This window comes from Scardinius erythrophthalmus, assembly GCF_964197995.2.
Source record: "Scardinius erythrophthalmus genome assembly, chromosome: 5".
Taxonomy (NCBI): Eukaryota; Metazoa; Chordata; class Actinopteri; order Cypriniformes; family Leuciscidae; genus Scardinius; species Scardinius erythrophthalmus.
The window spans coordinates 27,171,171-27,184,510 of record NC_138225.1 but is presented as its reverse complement, the minus strand read 5'-3'; the positions used below and the strand labels follow the sequence as shown (position 1 = coordinate 27,184,510).

Sequence of the window (13,340 nt, the reverse complement as noted above, 5' to 3'; positions counted from 1 at the left end):
AGACTGATTCAGATCATTTAAGCTGTGTCCCAATTCGAAGGCTGCGTACTTCATCAAGGATGTCTTAAGAAAAGTAACAGTAATAAAATTGACTGTTATTCCTCGTGAGGTGTAAAATACTTGGTTACTTTTTTTTTTAAACGAGACCGCCTCGATGACGTATGCAGCCTTCAAACGCAACCTCCGGAGGAGCTCCAAAGTTTAGAAAGATTACGTCAGATTGAGACAGTCCAGTCTGGACTGAACACCATTTGAGGGTCCTCAGGTAGGCCTACGTCTGTTAGACAGTTCATGAAAATGTCCTGCCTGCCCTCTAACGGTCAAACATGGCAAAATAAGCAGGTACTTCCTCATCCCAGAAAATAACTGTAGCCTAGGCTACATATGAGATGTTAAGATTTGTACCTTTTCATACCACTCACATTTTGAGGATCAACAACTTTTATATTGTTAATTTTTGGATAACAATCATAGGCTATATAAAATGTGCCCAGATCATCTAAGAAAACCGTGAGCTATTTAAATTGGGATATTTAGAAGGGCTGTAAAACGAAATGCACACAAAGCTTGTTCAAATGTGACGGCTATCTGATAATAGCTACATATGTAGGTCGATGGAGAGGTAGAGGACCGAATTGGAGTCTGGGATTATTACATGGGATTAATGAGGATCTGCTGTTCCCTCAGGCACTTCTCCACCTCAATACAGATCAACTCCCCTGACTGTGCGAAGTTTCATCAGCGGCAACTCCCTAAAAAGATGACTCAACGATGTGCACATCACAAGAACACTCATATATCTTCAGTTCAGGGCTCAACAACGCTAAGGTTTTTTTCTACTGTCATGTCCGTCGACTGTCCTGAGTGTGGTTCACGCTGCCCCGGGCCTTCGGGCAGTCCTTATTGTCGAGACCTGCAATGTTTAATAAAACTTTTGGGAGCAGTGATTTTTGTATAAGTATTATTATCGTGAGTACTGTCATATTTGAGTTAAATAACGGAGGTCCGATAGGTCTTACACTATCTACAAGTCTGGCTACAATTTAATATTAAGTAAATGTGCAATGAAAAAAAAAAAACCTATGAGGAGCTATGTGGACAGAGGAAGGCCATTAAGAAAGTAAAATATAAAGCAGAAAGGCTACCAGAGTCTAACAGACACTCAATACATTTTTTTCTTAATGACATTTAGGCCTACATCTGACAAATTGTGCCATCAATACTTAGAAATTAAAGTGTGGCAGGTAAATTGAATTAAATAATAGAGACAGAAACAGACTTGGAAAGAAGGCCATTGATTAAGTGGAATAAATCATCTTACTATTATGCCCAGACAGCATGTAAAACACTATGTAGTGTATGAAGAACAAGATGGTAAAAAGACTGAAATGCAGATATAAGCACAGTACTTTATTTTTTGAATATTCATGATTTATCAAAATTGCAATGGGGTTTAATCTAAAATCAGTTTGTCTGGGAGTTTTTTTTTTTTTACTTGCCATTCACTACCATTAAATATGAATCATGAATCACTATGAATCTTAATCTGTACCTTTACCTGCAGTAAACCAGACATATAAATAATTTATTTCCTGAAAAAAGCTTTAAAAATGTTATTAAATAAAACTATTTTATTAAAGATTTAAAGTTTAACATCCGAAGGGCTTGCCACACATGATACAATGGATCGACTTAATGTGAGAGAACTAAACAGGCCATCTTCAGTGGAATTTCTGGGTTAGTCTTCTCCTCCACAAATCATATTCAGGCAGTCAGCATAGTTGCCAGACACATCAGACTGAAATGAAGGAGAGCAAAGTCACCCACATGAACATTAAAACAATCAGGACAGACTGTACATCAGATACAAACTATCAGTCATCACCAATAAATGTGTTTCATTTGCATTTTCATTGTCAGATTTGAGGAACGGACTGTGTCAAATACTCCACTTGGTCATGTGACAAAATATTATTAATAAATTTTAGTATCTCTTAAGAGGATGATTAAATAAACCTGAGGATCAGGAGGTCAGGTACTACTCAATTCAAAGAAAGATGGCAGATGACCTGAACCTGTGCTAAAGTATTTATATCAGCAGAGAATACGCACATTTATTTCCTTGTGGAGTGAATTCTGATAGAGCTTCTTGAATTCCGCTCTGATGTCCAGCATGTCGATCTCTCCACGGCTGACCATTACTCTGGTCAAAGTGATTTCATCCGTACCTGCTCCCTGCAGGTTCACAAATTTAAAACATAGTTCTATTTTCAATACAAACATCAGTGCCGTACAAACACAATGATATAATATAATGTGTTTCTTGCAGTACCTTCAAGCTTTTGTAGAGTTTTTCAGCAAAATATGCAGGAGTACTCATCACACACTTTACTATAAGAAACGCGTGTATATGATTAAAAAATATGTAGAGGTAAAACATTTATCAAATATTCTAATATGTATTTGCATTCATAATTGAAAATATACCAATGGCAACAAGCAGCTCCTCCAGCTTTCCAGACATTTCCTTCTCGATGCTCTTCTGCAAAGTCTTGCCACTGATGTTTTTATATTCCAATATTGCTGCAACCGGACATGTCAAGTTATATTTAAAACACACCTGCCATTTCAGTTCCAATATGAAATGTTTATATAATGATGATTATGTTGGTACTTTGTCTCAGGTGAGGGATGCTCCTTTTACAGAGGATCTCAATGAACTTGGACTCATCGGTTCCCAGTTTTTTCTCGCCCGCCTGATAGAGGGCCTTTGGAGGAAACAGAGAACATGTAGATAAATCTCACATATAATCGTAGAAAACATAATCTTCAACGTTGCTACAGGTGAACTAGTTTTGGCTTGCTGTCCATCAAGGTGGGCCTAATTATAAAAATAAGGACAAAATGGTGAGATATTGAGGTGCGTAGTTGTTTATATATCTTGGCATTGTGACTATAGCAAATTAAAACAAGACTTTGTAATATATCAAGCCTGTATTGAGAAATCCTAATTCAAGATTCAGCACAAAATATACTATATTTCAATGCTATAGACTGATTTTTTACCCAATGAAATTCTAATGAAAAAGTATTTTGAATGAATTAATTCAGTACAGGATGATCTGTTATTATATAAAACAGGATTTTTTTTTTTTATATATATTTCTGTACCTTTGCGTCCACTTTAGCCTGATCTGCATTCACATTGGTGCTCTCGTCCCTCGCACCCTTACAATCAGAGACAAATAAAATATCTTCAATTTCCAGAGTATCATCTGCATTCATTAGAATAAACTGCTATGCATGTGTGTTTAATCACCTCAGCAAGCAAAAGGATGGCTTTGCCAAAATGTCCTGAAACTTCACTCGTAAGGTTCTGTATCAGTGTTTTCTTTGTTTCTATAGGGCAATGGGAAGAGAAGCAATTATAACAACTGTTTGTAACTTACATATTTTGTTACTACAATAGATTGCTCATCTCACCCTCAGAATATGCTGCAGACAGCTCCTTGATTTGTTTATTTGTCCGTGAGGAAAGTATTTCTATCAGGATACTGTCATCTGTTCCAGCCCCCTGGAGAACATCATGAATGGATTAGGAAAACAATGAAACATATGTACAAACATTGGAAAATAACATGCAAAATATGTTCACAGATACAGCTCAAATTTGTCTCAGATTATTGATAAAATGTAACAACAACAAAAAATATTCATAAAGAAAAACTGGGAAATATAACTTACTTTCATTGCTTTGATTAGCCATTTAGCATCATTGACTGCAGGAGGTCTTGCGAGCGCAACAAGCACCCTTTCAAAGTTGCCCTGGGTGTCACTTTTCAAGTCATTTACCAGAATCTACGATCAAGACAAACACATTAGATAGATTTTCGTCATATAACATGGCACACACGTACAATTAAGTATGAGCAAGCAGACAGATTTTACCCTCTTTGTGGTTTCTTGGTATGCCTTTGAAATAGCCTGCTTTTGACTGCTGCTCCTGTGGGTCAGTATCTCGATCAACGTCTTCTCAGTTGTACCTGGTAAGTTTTGGTGATATAACTCATTCATAAAATACACAATATACAAAGAGATTGCAACAACAAGACTACAACGCCCTAAATAAATACTCATGTACACATAATGAATGTACATATTACATACAGTATATAATGCACTTCAGGTATGTATACAGTATGTACCTATGCCTTCAATTGCTTTGCGGAGAGCTGCAACATCTTCACTGACGTTGAAGCTAGCTTTGGCTTTAATGGTACCCCTTTCCCCTGGCTAAAGGAGTAATCAATCAATCAATCAATCAATTATATATATATATATATATATATATATATATATATATATATATATATATATATATATATATATATATATATATATATATATATATATATATATATATATATATATATATAACACAAATAGCTGAAGCAAAAATGTTTGTTTGTTATAGCCTACCGCTGCTGTAAATGAAGAGGGAGCAGAATTCGCAACACTTTGCAATTCTTCCTGTAACATAAGAAATTAAATTCAAATTCATACTTAAACATCACCTTCAGGGATGAGTGAATCTAGCTTTAAGATTTTACTTACCCACAAGTCTGCCATTTTTTTTTTTTTTTGATGGATTCTAGTGTGATAAAAAAAAATCATTTACAGTTCAAAATCATTAGACTACATTATTTTTCACTTTCCTTTTAAATAGGCTACAGGTAAACGACTTCCCTTCAGAAATAGATCGTAAAGACTAAACAGAAAAATACGTTTGGATAAAAACTATTATTATCATGATTTAGGAGTCTGAGTTTGTGATGTGACTATCACATCAACGCACTTCTGTATCTCGATCTGCTGGACATCGATTGTACATCGAAAGCTGAAATTATTGATCAGAATCTAATTAAGATTTACCTTTGTAAGTGCTACCTACATTTTTGTCTACTTTTTATTCAATTTGCACTTACCTTTGCGAATTGCGATTCAATTTTACACTAAACGACGTGGCCCTCAATCTGGTTTAACGTATCTGGTTTAACCTGCTTCCTCAGGGCGTCGAGCGACATGATGCATCGTCACAAAAAGACTTGCATTCTTACTGAGCCTCTCCCTTCCTGAATATCCAACGAGCTGCTATATGAATCTACCACTTAATTCAAAAGACAAATTGCAACATTTATGACCGAGACAAAAACCAAAGGTATGTTTTAAATATGAATCTTAAATTAATACGTATTTCACTCTGTAGCTTCTATTTTAGCTGCAATAAACTGTGTAGGCCTACATATAAATAATATACAGAATTTCCCCAGACAGCTGGGAAATTTTTCATGAAATGAAGGAGAGCAAGTAGTCATAAGCACTAAGACAATCGGGACGGACTTTACCACAAAAAATCAGATAAAAACTATCAGTCATCATTAACGAGTTTGATTTGCATGGAATATAGTAACACAGAAAAGAAGACAACAGTGACACAAGTGATATTGCCGATGTTTGTTTAAATATAGCCTGTATATATTATGTGTGTGTACCATACCCCTCTCCTCTGGCTAAAAAAAGGAGCGGAAGTAAAACAAATCTAAATGCTTCTGGAGGCTAATTGTCACGTGGGGAAGTTGTAACAAGTTCTATTAGTAACTCTTTTGAGTCAGTAGTCCACTTACAGCAGGAGTGTCCAAACTCAGTCCTGGAGGGCCACTGTCCTGCAGAGTTTAGCTCCAACCCCAATTAAACACACCTGAACCAGATAATCAGACCTTGATTATCTGGTTCAGGTATGCTAATGTGAGTGATTCCTTCAGAGTGAACATGGGTGAATCTGACTGCAGTAGATGTGAAAGATATGAATAAAAATGATGTTATTTCAGCCAGCACACATACCTGTATTTACATCCTGTTTTCGGTCAAAGTCCATAGTAATCGATTGTCGAGTTCACGCGCGTGATCATAGGTAACTAAACCTATGCGGGTGAACTCGACAATGTTCAATTTTTGTCGTTTTTCTCTGTATTGAAAGCACTCCAAATTTACAAAAAAATGAGCTCAATGTTAAAATTGACCGGAGTTCTCCTTTAAAGACTCAACAACAATAAAGGCTGTCATATCACTGATTCCTGATTGACTGCAGCAATTAGTTTAAATAAGTTTTTTTTTTTTTTTATCTTCTGGCCATGGGTTGTATATCCAAATCATAAGTTATGCCAATTAAACCAACACTTAGAATTTGTGCTACCAACAGTTTTGTATACTTTTAAATCGCCTTTGCCCTTCGTAATACAAACTTACAAATGACATATGGTCCTCTGTCTGGTTTAAAAGATTCTTAGTGGGTCCCTCCCTTCGTGAATAACATGCTGCTATGAATTTTAAACATAATTCAAAAGAAAACTTACATCAAAGTCTCCAACTAAAATTAAAATTGATGATAGATTCAATAATCATTCAGTATATTCAGTTTATTAATTTATTTTATTGCTAAAAAGGCACAAGTACAGGCATCATGTTGATTATTTCACCATAAATGATAGCACCAAAAACTGACATCTCCAAAACTTTCCTTTGTCTGATAGGCACTCACTTAGCAATGGACAAAACGTAACAAAATTACAGAGAGAGAGAGAGCGAGAGAGAGAGAGAGCGAGAGAGAGAGAGAGAGAGAGAGAGAGAGAGAGAGAGAGAGAGAGAGAGAGAGAGAGAGAGAGAGAGAGAGAGAGAGAGAGAGAGAGAGAGAGAGAGAGAGAGAGAGAGAGAGAGAGAGAGAGAGAGAGAGAGAGAGAGAGAGAGAGAGAGAGAGAGAGAGAGAGAGAGAGAGAGAGAGAGAGAGATGACTCAGTATGAATAAATAATCATAGTATTTTCCATGCTTTCCACTCCCAGTGCTTTGAAGATTCTGGATATTCTTGATCAAATTAGCACCATGTGATGTTGGATGACTTGATACAAAACTGCAGATTGTTTTACATACTATACAGTGAATAAAAACAAAAACATGTGACTTACATGATGTGACATTAATACAAAACTAAATAATCCAAGATAACATGAGGTGAATAATTAAAAAAAAAGAAAAAGACATTTGGTAGTGTTTGGTTATATCAGTACAGACAGCAGTCATATGAAACAAAAATACATTTTGTTGTCCAGTGTTTGAAAATATAAGATGCTACAGCAAATGGAGTCAGCAGACTGACAGCAAATCAATAGTGGTTATCAAATCTATGATCTATATAATCATACAGCTAATCGAAACATTTGGTTTCTTGTCTGCAAGTACCGAAGGTTTACACAAACTAATAAATGCATCACTTTGGGCAGTCTACTCAGATTTGGAATTAAATAAATCGCACTTGACAAATATCAACATGGCACACCGGTGATCATCAGGCCAAAAGTAAATTACACAATGAGGCAGAGCATCAAAACCAGATCAAAATACAGGGATGACCACGTCATCCGATAATTGCACTTAATAAACGTATTTACATCACTCGCCCGGTCCAAAGCGTTGGCACTCATCCTTCCTTTAATACTTTCATGTGTTTTTACATTTGATAAAATAGCAGATGCAGCAATAGAAACTCTCCATTCATTTAAACAAAGTGGCTGAGCTACCACCGAGCCATTGTATGATCCTCATAGACAGCGGTGATTTGAAACTGAGATTGGAAACATAAGATCTAAAGACACCATTATGCGTTGTTCATTTATGTTTGAGGTAGCTCAGTTGTGAAATGATTTACACTGCATAGCTGGCAAGCATACTTTCCCTTTTGTCCTCATGGTCATACAAAAATACATTAACATCATATGTCATTACAAATATTCATAGAAAATGATTTTTTTTTCGTCTCAAATATTCTAGAAGGTCAGACTTCAGTGCCGTCATTCAGGTTGTTGTGGAGTTTGACCTCCAGATTGACCTGTTTGACCTTGACCCCATTGACCTTGTAGGTGTCAGTGTTCTTGTTTAGGACGTTGACGTTTCTTACAGAGCAGTGCTTGCTGTTAAGGTTTTTCTCCAGACGTTCTATGCAGACCTCCACCTTTGTGTTCAGAGGATAATCCTCCACCTCCTTCTCAGACCTCTTTTTTACAACCCTGCGGCACTTCCTGACCATGAGACAGAAAGCTAGAAGGACCAAGAAAAGTAGGACGAAGGCTGCCACTCCACCCCCAATGGATCCTCCCATTTGGGGATTGAAGGTGCCCGATGGTTCCACTTCAAGCTTCAAGGTCTTCATGTTGGTGCCATTCTTCACCTGGTCACCTTCATTGTCGTAGATCAGGGATTCATCCAGCATTAGGCGACCTGAACGGTCCACCAGATCTCGCCGGCTTCGCTTGAGCTCATAGGTCACTGAGCGTTGGATTCTGGGAGCAGAAATGGAATCGGGTCCAATAACGTAGATGACCTGGAGGTACCATTGGTGCCCAGCCTCAACCTGAAGAAATGCAACAAATAGGATTTTTTATAAACGCAAAAATAAAAAGCTCTTGTACTTTAATCAAGTTCCCTATAGCCATGGCAGACTGTTAGTCTGGCAACTTTCTCTAAACAAATAGATTAAGGCATTTCCCTGAAGGGTACAATTGAATAGCTTTGGCTCTGACATTTGCCAAGATTTCTAGTATGTGTCAAAGAGAAGGTCTGTTTAACAGTTTGACTTTTTGGGAGAATCTTACAGCCACTGACCTTATAAAGGGCATCAACCTTCATTGTGAAGCCGTCTACACCTGGCATCGCAGACAAGGACTGGAGGTCAGGAATGTCAGATGCAAAGTTGGCCTCAAAGGGAACATCGTGGAAGTAGCGGTCGCAAACATCAGGCTGCTTCCGGTCCTATGTGATACATTTTTTACAATTATTACATGGCTCTCTGGAATACTTCATTCTGATTGGTCAATCATGACATCCTATTATCTATTATTTCAGAATATTCACTGTCACCTATGGCAACGCTATATATCATCCCACTTAACCAGAACTGACGTCATCTTGTGTCACAGTTATTGTCTGAACTGAAAATTACCTCAGAGGATATTGTAACATTAATATTATTGTAATGTTGTTGCCATATTTGTCTTGGCAGATTATCTTTCTTAGTGGAAGCTTTAAAGGGTTAGTTCACCCAAAAATGAAAATTCTGTCAAAAATGACTCGCCCTCATGTCGTTCCAAACCTGTAAGACATTCATTCACAAATCTTTGGAACACAAATATCACAAAAATATCTTTTTAATGGAATCCAAGAGCTTTCTGTCCCTCCATTGACAGCTACGCAACTACCACTTTCAAGCCCCAAAAAGGTAGTAAAGACATCATAATAGTAATCCATGTGACTCCACTGGTTTAACCTCTATTTTATGTAGCGACGCAAGAGCTTTGCTTTGAGTGCCTTTCTTGAGCAGCAAATCAGCATGAAATGTATGCATAGTATGATTTCTGAAGGATCATGTGACACTAAAGACTGAAGAAATGGCTACTGAAAATTCAGCTTTGCATCACATGAGTAAATTACATTTTAAAAGATATTAAAATAGAAAATAGATTTTTTAAATTGTAATAAAATTTCACAATGTTACTGATTTTTTCGGTATTTAAAATAAATGCAGCCATGGGGAGCATAAGAGACTTCTTTCAAGAAAATCTTACCCACTGTAATAAATAATATAGAGTGTAATATATAATATACAGTTATTTAAATCATACGTTATGTATATGCTTGGCGTCTGAGTCCTGATCACAGGGCTTATTGAAAATGGATAACTGTATATTTTCTTTTAGTTAATAATTGATCGTTGCCATCATTTGTCCGCCTTTTCACTTATTTTAGATGCATCTTTAAAACTTTCCCCTGTAAAATCGTATTACAGCTGTTGTCTCAATATTAATTCCAAGGTATACAAAAAGAGTTTGATCTTCAAAATATCACTTGAACATTTCCATCGACAAAAGTATTTCAGTTAAAACATAACAACAAGTGAATCTTGTTAGACCGGTTAAACTGGTCTGGGTTTGTTACAATAGACACATACCAGAAGCAGGAACCTGTGTTTGAGGTGCTTATTCGGTTGAATGCAGCCATACTGAGGGCCTTCGTTATACAGGGTGCCTGTGGGGTCGAAGAAGGGCACATAGCCATCCCGCCCAGTACACAAATATACTTTCTCCAGCTGCAGCTTGTAGGCTGAATTCAGGTTCTGGTCAGGATTCCACAGTACTCTACCATAAAGCGTTTGGCCTGCGTAATATATCAAACAATGAATAAAGGAACGCATAATGGTGGCAATAATCCTCAGTTTTCATTGATTTGCTAATTTTACCCATCGAAAAGGCTCCTTTATAGTCCATCTCAGCCACGGACATGTCTGCGAGAGCAGGATCCATTAAAAAGACTTTCTCGTTATTACAAAGCTGGAACTCAGTATTCAGCGAGTAGACCACAGGAACAGGGCGGTTGGTCTGCTGGAAGGCGATGGGCAGCAGGAACCTATCGATTGAAAGAGTGTTACAAGCCCTTGCACGTTGATGAATACTCTTGTTGACTCACACAAACAGTCTGCGTCTGATGAAACCAGTAAAAGTGGATGACAACTGCAATATCTTTAAACCCTGCTGGCTCAGCTCAGAAAAAAACATCTTCAATACAAAAAGTCATTTAAGAGCCCTCAAGGAGTTATCAATGGAAAAGCTCCATGGTAACATACTTCTCTTGAGCATGGGCCGTGCAGGAAAGAGGCTTATCCCCAGAGTCAACCCATGCCTGTGTTGGCTGTACTGTGCAGGGGATGAGGAAGACTGTGTACTCTCCAGAGTAGTCTTTCCTAGAGCACAACAGCAAGCGCACGGTCAGTGGCATTAAGGTAGGTACACTTTGTTGATGTGACAGCATTAGACTTGACGCTGCTCACCTGCTGTAGGAGCTTGTGGCTCTCCAGAGCTGGTAGGGTGAATCAAAGGACTGTGCGCTCCACACCAGCTGCAGGTCAAATTCAATGCCTCCCAAGTGATCTGGAGCCATCAGATGAGACTTCTGTCCAGGGAGGGTATGATGTTCAGGGACAAATTGACCTAGAGGGACATGAAAGTTTTATCACTCACTCAAAATTCGGTCAAACGCATCCGTCTAGAAAAACAATGGAAAAGTAGTGGAGTGGAATAGAAAAACGCGGTCTGTGCAAACAAATAACACAGACTACAGACCTCTGAACTTGGCATGGGTTTTGAACTCAATCACCAGTCGTCCGTCGTCTCTAATGAATATCCGAATGATCTGTAATCTAGCTGACAGCACGCTGTCTGTCTGAATTCCTAGAGTAAAGAGACATTCATAAGCAATCAGTCAGCATCAGCTGCAACATTAACACAGTTAGATGATGACATCAGGTAATACAACACAGAGTTTGTCCAATGGTTTTGGGTCTGTTGATGAAACTACATGTACCTGTTCTCCATAAGACTGTGTCGTAGAAGAAGGAGAACTCCATCTCTGTGTGGTGCTCCAGGGAGGCCCATCCACGAGGAGCCGTCACATAGATGTAGGACACATAGAGCGGCACCTGAACAGTCAGGAACGACTGAGCCGAATCTCTGACCTGCAAAAATGCAACCACACACTCATTTGAATTGCTGTATGGACTTAATCTGCCACATCAGATTTCAGCTAGACATGAATATGTGTAGATAATTTGTAATGCAAAATGCAAATCATGTGTTCAAACGAACCTGAAAGTCAGCAGTTACTGATCCTCCACATACATCGATAAGCTCTGTCATGTCATAATATGCATCAAATGTCCATATGCAGCTTTTCAGATTGAGATGCTTGTATAGCTGGATGGTTCTGGGTTCTCGAACACCGGGGTTGAACTGGTATGGGCGGTCATATCCAGGGCCCAGGGATATGCTGTCATATGACACGTCATCCAAGAAGCCGGTTTCTGGGTGAGAATTAACAACGTGTTTTCAGAGTTGAAAAATATGTTTGCATTCTCAATATATATAATTCTTATATTTTACATTTAACTCCATATTAAAGCATTCTTCTGTAAAGATAATTCCAATAATTCTACGTCATAGGAGAAGGCAATTTTGCCAACTAATTCATGTAGAATATTAACCTTATTTTTCAACACAGAAGTAAGCTATTTCCATTGAGCGAGACTTTCGATTCATAAGTAAATAACTAGAAGAATAAAGAACAGTAAACGGTAAAACTAATTGCACTACAAACCAGGGTATTTATGGTTATGATACTAAATTAAAATAAAATGAAAACAAATACCAGTTTGCAACATAAAGCAGCATAGCAGTTAAAATAACTGGAAGCGGCAGATACTGGAAGCCTTGCACGTTTAAGTTAAAGACGACTGCGTCCGTTCTTATATTAAAACAGGTGGATAAGATTAGTTTGTATCTGCTTTGATCTGATCTGGTCTACTGTAGTATGCGACAACTCTCACCAGAAATGCCATGTAGGTCTTTAAGTGTGACCAGGTTGGAGCAGACGTGCTGCTGACGGTAAATAGACTCGGAGAGCAGGAAGTGTAGGTTATGCAGAGGCATGGTGGACACCAATGGAAGCATTCCATCCTGATGAGGGATCTGCACTGAGATATGGATCCTGTTCAGAGAGAGAAAAAAAAAAGAAAAACTTTATAAAATGCTATTTTCTTCTTTGAAGTACTGAACATAGATTGGAAAATGTATTGGTTTGGATTTGCAGTTGTCTTGACAGGTTTATTTTTTCAAACGTATATATTCATTTTGATCTTGTTTTGCCCAGAGGCAAAAATGATGCAGAGCTCTACAAACCTAACAGCTGCGGTTTCAATCGAAACCCTGTCTCTCAAAAAAAAAATCGACTGGAATCTGTCTGTTACGTCTGTAACATCATTTGCTTACAAAAAGCCTCTTCTGACCTGTTTGGATGCTCTTTGTGTTTGACATCCAGGTATTTTAGACTGGCTATAAAGGACTGGGCCTGGAAGCCTCGAGCGGTTCCTGTGGTGACGGGGGTGTGACATATCGATCCCTCAGTGCCAATAGTGACAATGTTGCTCCTCAGTGGAGTTCCCAGATGCCCGGCTTTATCTCTGGCCTGAGCTACACAACGCACATGGAAGCGTCTGCTGAAATAGATACTGTCCAGGACCTGTGTAGCAAAGTTATTTATTTAACTTCAGGAACTTAAAAGTGCTTCCAGATGATATTACATTTGAACATATGCATATTAAATATGACTACTGATTGCAGTAATTAGAAGTTTTAGGTAACAGCTAGATTAAAAATAATTGTACTATTCTATCTATGACAAACAA

General features: G+C 37.9%; 2 protein-coding genes across 5 annotated transcripts in view; both read right to left on the bottom strand.

Moving 5' to 3' along the window:
* Window positions 1–1,122: 1,122 nt before the first annotated feature.
* On the bottom strand, window positions 1,123–5,756 carry anxa3a (annexin A3a). 3 transcript variants are annotated; one of them, XM_081364825.1, is made up of 14 exons: window positions 5,685–5,756; window positions 4,615–4,651; window positions 4,480–4,530; window positions 4,206–4,293; window positions 3,949–4,043; window positions 3,745–3,858; window positions 3,484–3,574; window positions 3,320–3,399; window positions 3,172–3,228; window positions 2,675–2,768; window positions 2,488–2,583; window positions 2,333–2,391; window positions 2,113–2,235; window positions 1,123–1,798 (listed from the first exon to the last, which is right to left on the bottom strand). In XM_081364825.1, the coding sequence occupies exons 2-14, from the start codon at window positions 4,627–4,629 to the stop codon at window positions 1,739–1,741; spliced, it is 1,023 nt and encodes a 340-aa protein (XP_081220951.1). In that variant the 5' UTR covers window positions 4,630–4,651; window positions 5,685–5,756; the 3' UTR covers window positions 1,123–1,738. The 3 variants fall into 3 exon arrangements, with proteins under 3 accessions (XP_081220951.1, XP_081220953.1, XP_081220952.1); XM_081364827.1 differs by lacking the exon at window positions 5,685–5,756 and adding an exon at window positions 5,558–5,627 and having other exon boundaries at window positions 1,391–1,798; XM_081364826.1 differs by lacking the exon at window positions 5,685–5,756 and adding an exon at window positions 4,986–5,131 and having other exon boundaries at window positions 1,391–1,798.
* Window positions 5,757–6,664: 908 nt separating this feature from the next.
* fras1 (Fraser extracellular matrix complex subunit 1) overlaps window positions 6,665–13,340 on the bottom strand; it is a 121,197-nt gene continuing 114,521 nt past the window's right edge. For both annotated transcript variants that reach the window (XM_081366311.1, XM_081366312.1), the window contains exons 63-73: window positions 12,942–13,174; window positions 12,483–12,643; window positions 11,746–11,960; window positions 11,465–11,615; window positions 11,224–11,331; window positions 10,932–11,091; window positions 10,728–10,844; window positions 10,344–10,510; window positions 10,056–10,261; window positions 8,714–8,860; window positions 6,665–8,462 (exon numbers count right to left, since the gene is read on the bottom strand). In XM_081366311.1, coding sequence (XP_081222437.1) covers window positions 7,887–8,462; window positions 8,714–8,860; window positions 10,056–10,261; window positions 10,344–10,510; window positions 10,728–10,844; window positions 10,932–11,091; window positions 11,224–11,331; window positions 11,465–11,615; window positions 11,746–11,960; window positions 12,483–12,643; window positions 12,942–13,174 — 2,241 coding nt within the window. In that variant the 3' untranslated portion in view covers window positions 6,665–7,886. The remainder of the gene's footprint in view (window positions 8,463–8,713; window positions 8,861–10,055; window positions 10,262–10,343; window positions 10,511–10,727; window positions 10,845–10,931; window positions 11,092–11,223; window positions 11,332–11,464; window positions 11,616–11,745; window positions 11,961–12,482; window positions 12,644–12,941; window positions 13,175–13,340) is intronic.

Coding starts and splice junctions, on each gene's coding strand:
- anxa3a (XM_081364825.1), bottom strand. Junction 3,229..3,319: donor CCATCCTTTTGCTTGCTGAG/GTGATTAAACAC, acceptor TCTGATTGTAAG/GGTGCGAGGGACGAGAGCAC. Junction 2,584..2,674: donor CATCCCTCACCTGAGACAAA/GTACCAACATAA, acceptor GTCCGGTTGCAG/CAATATTGGAATATAAAAAC.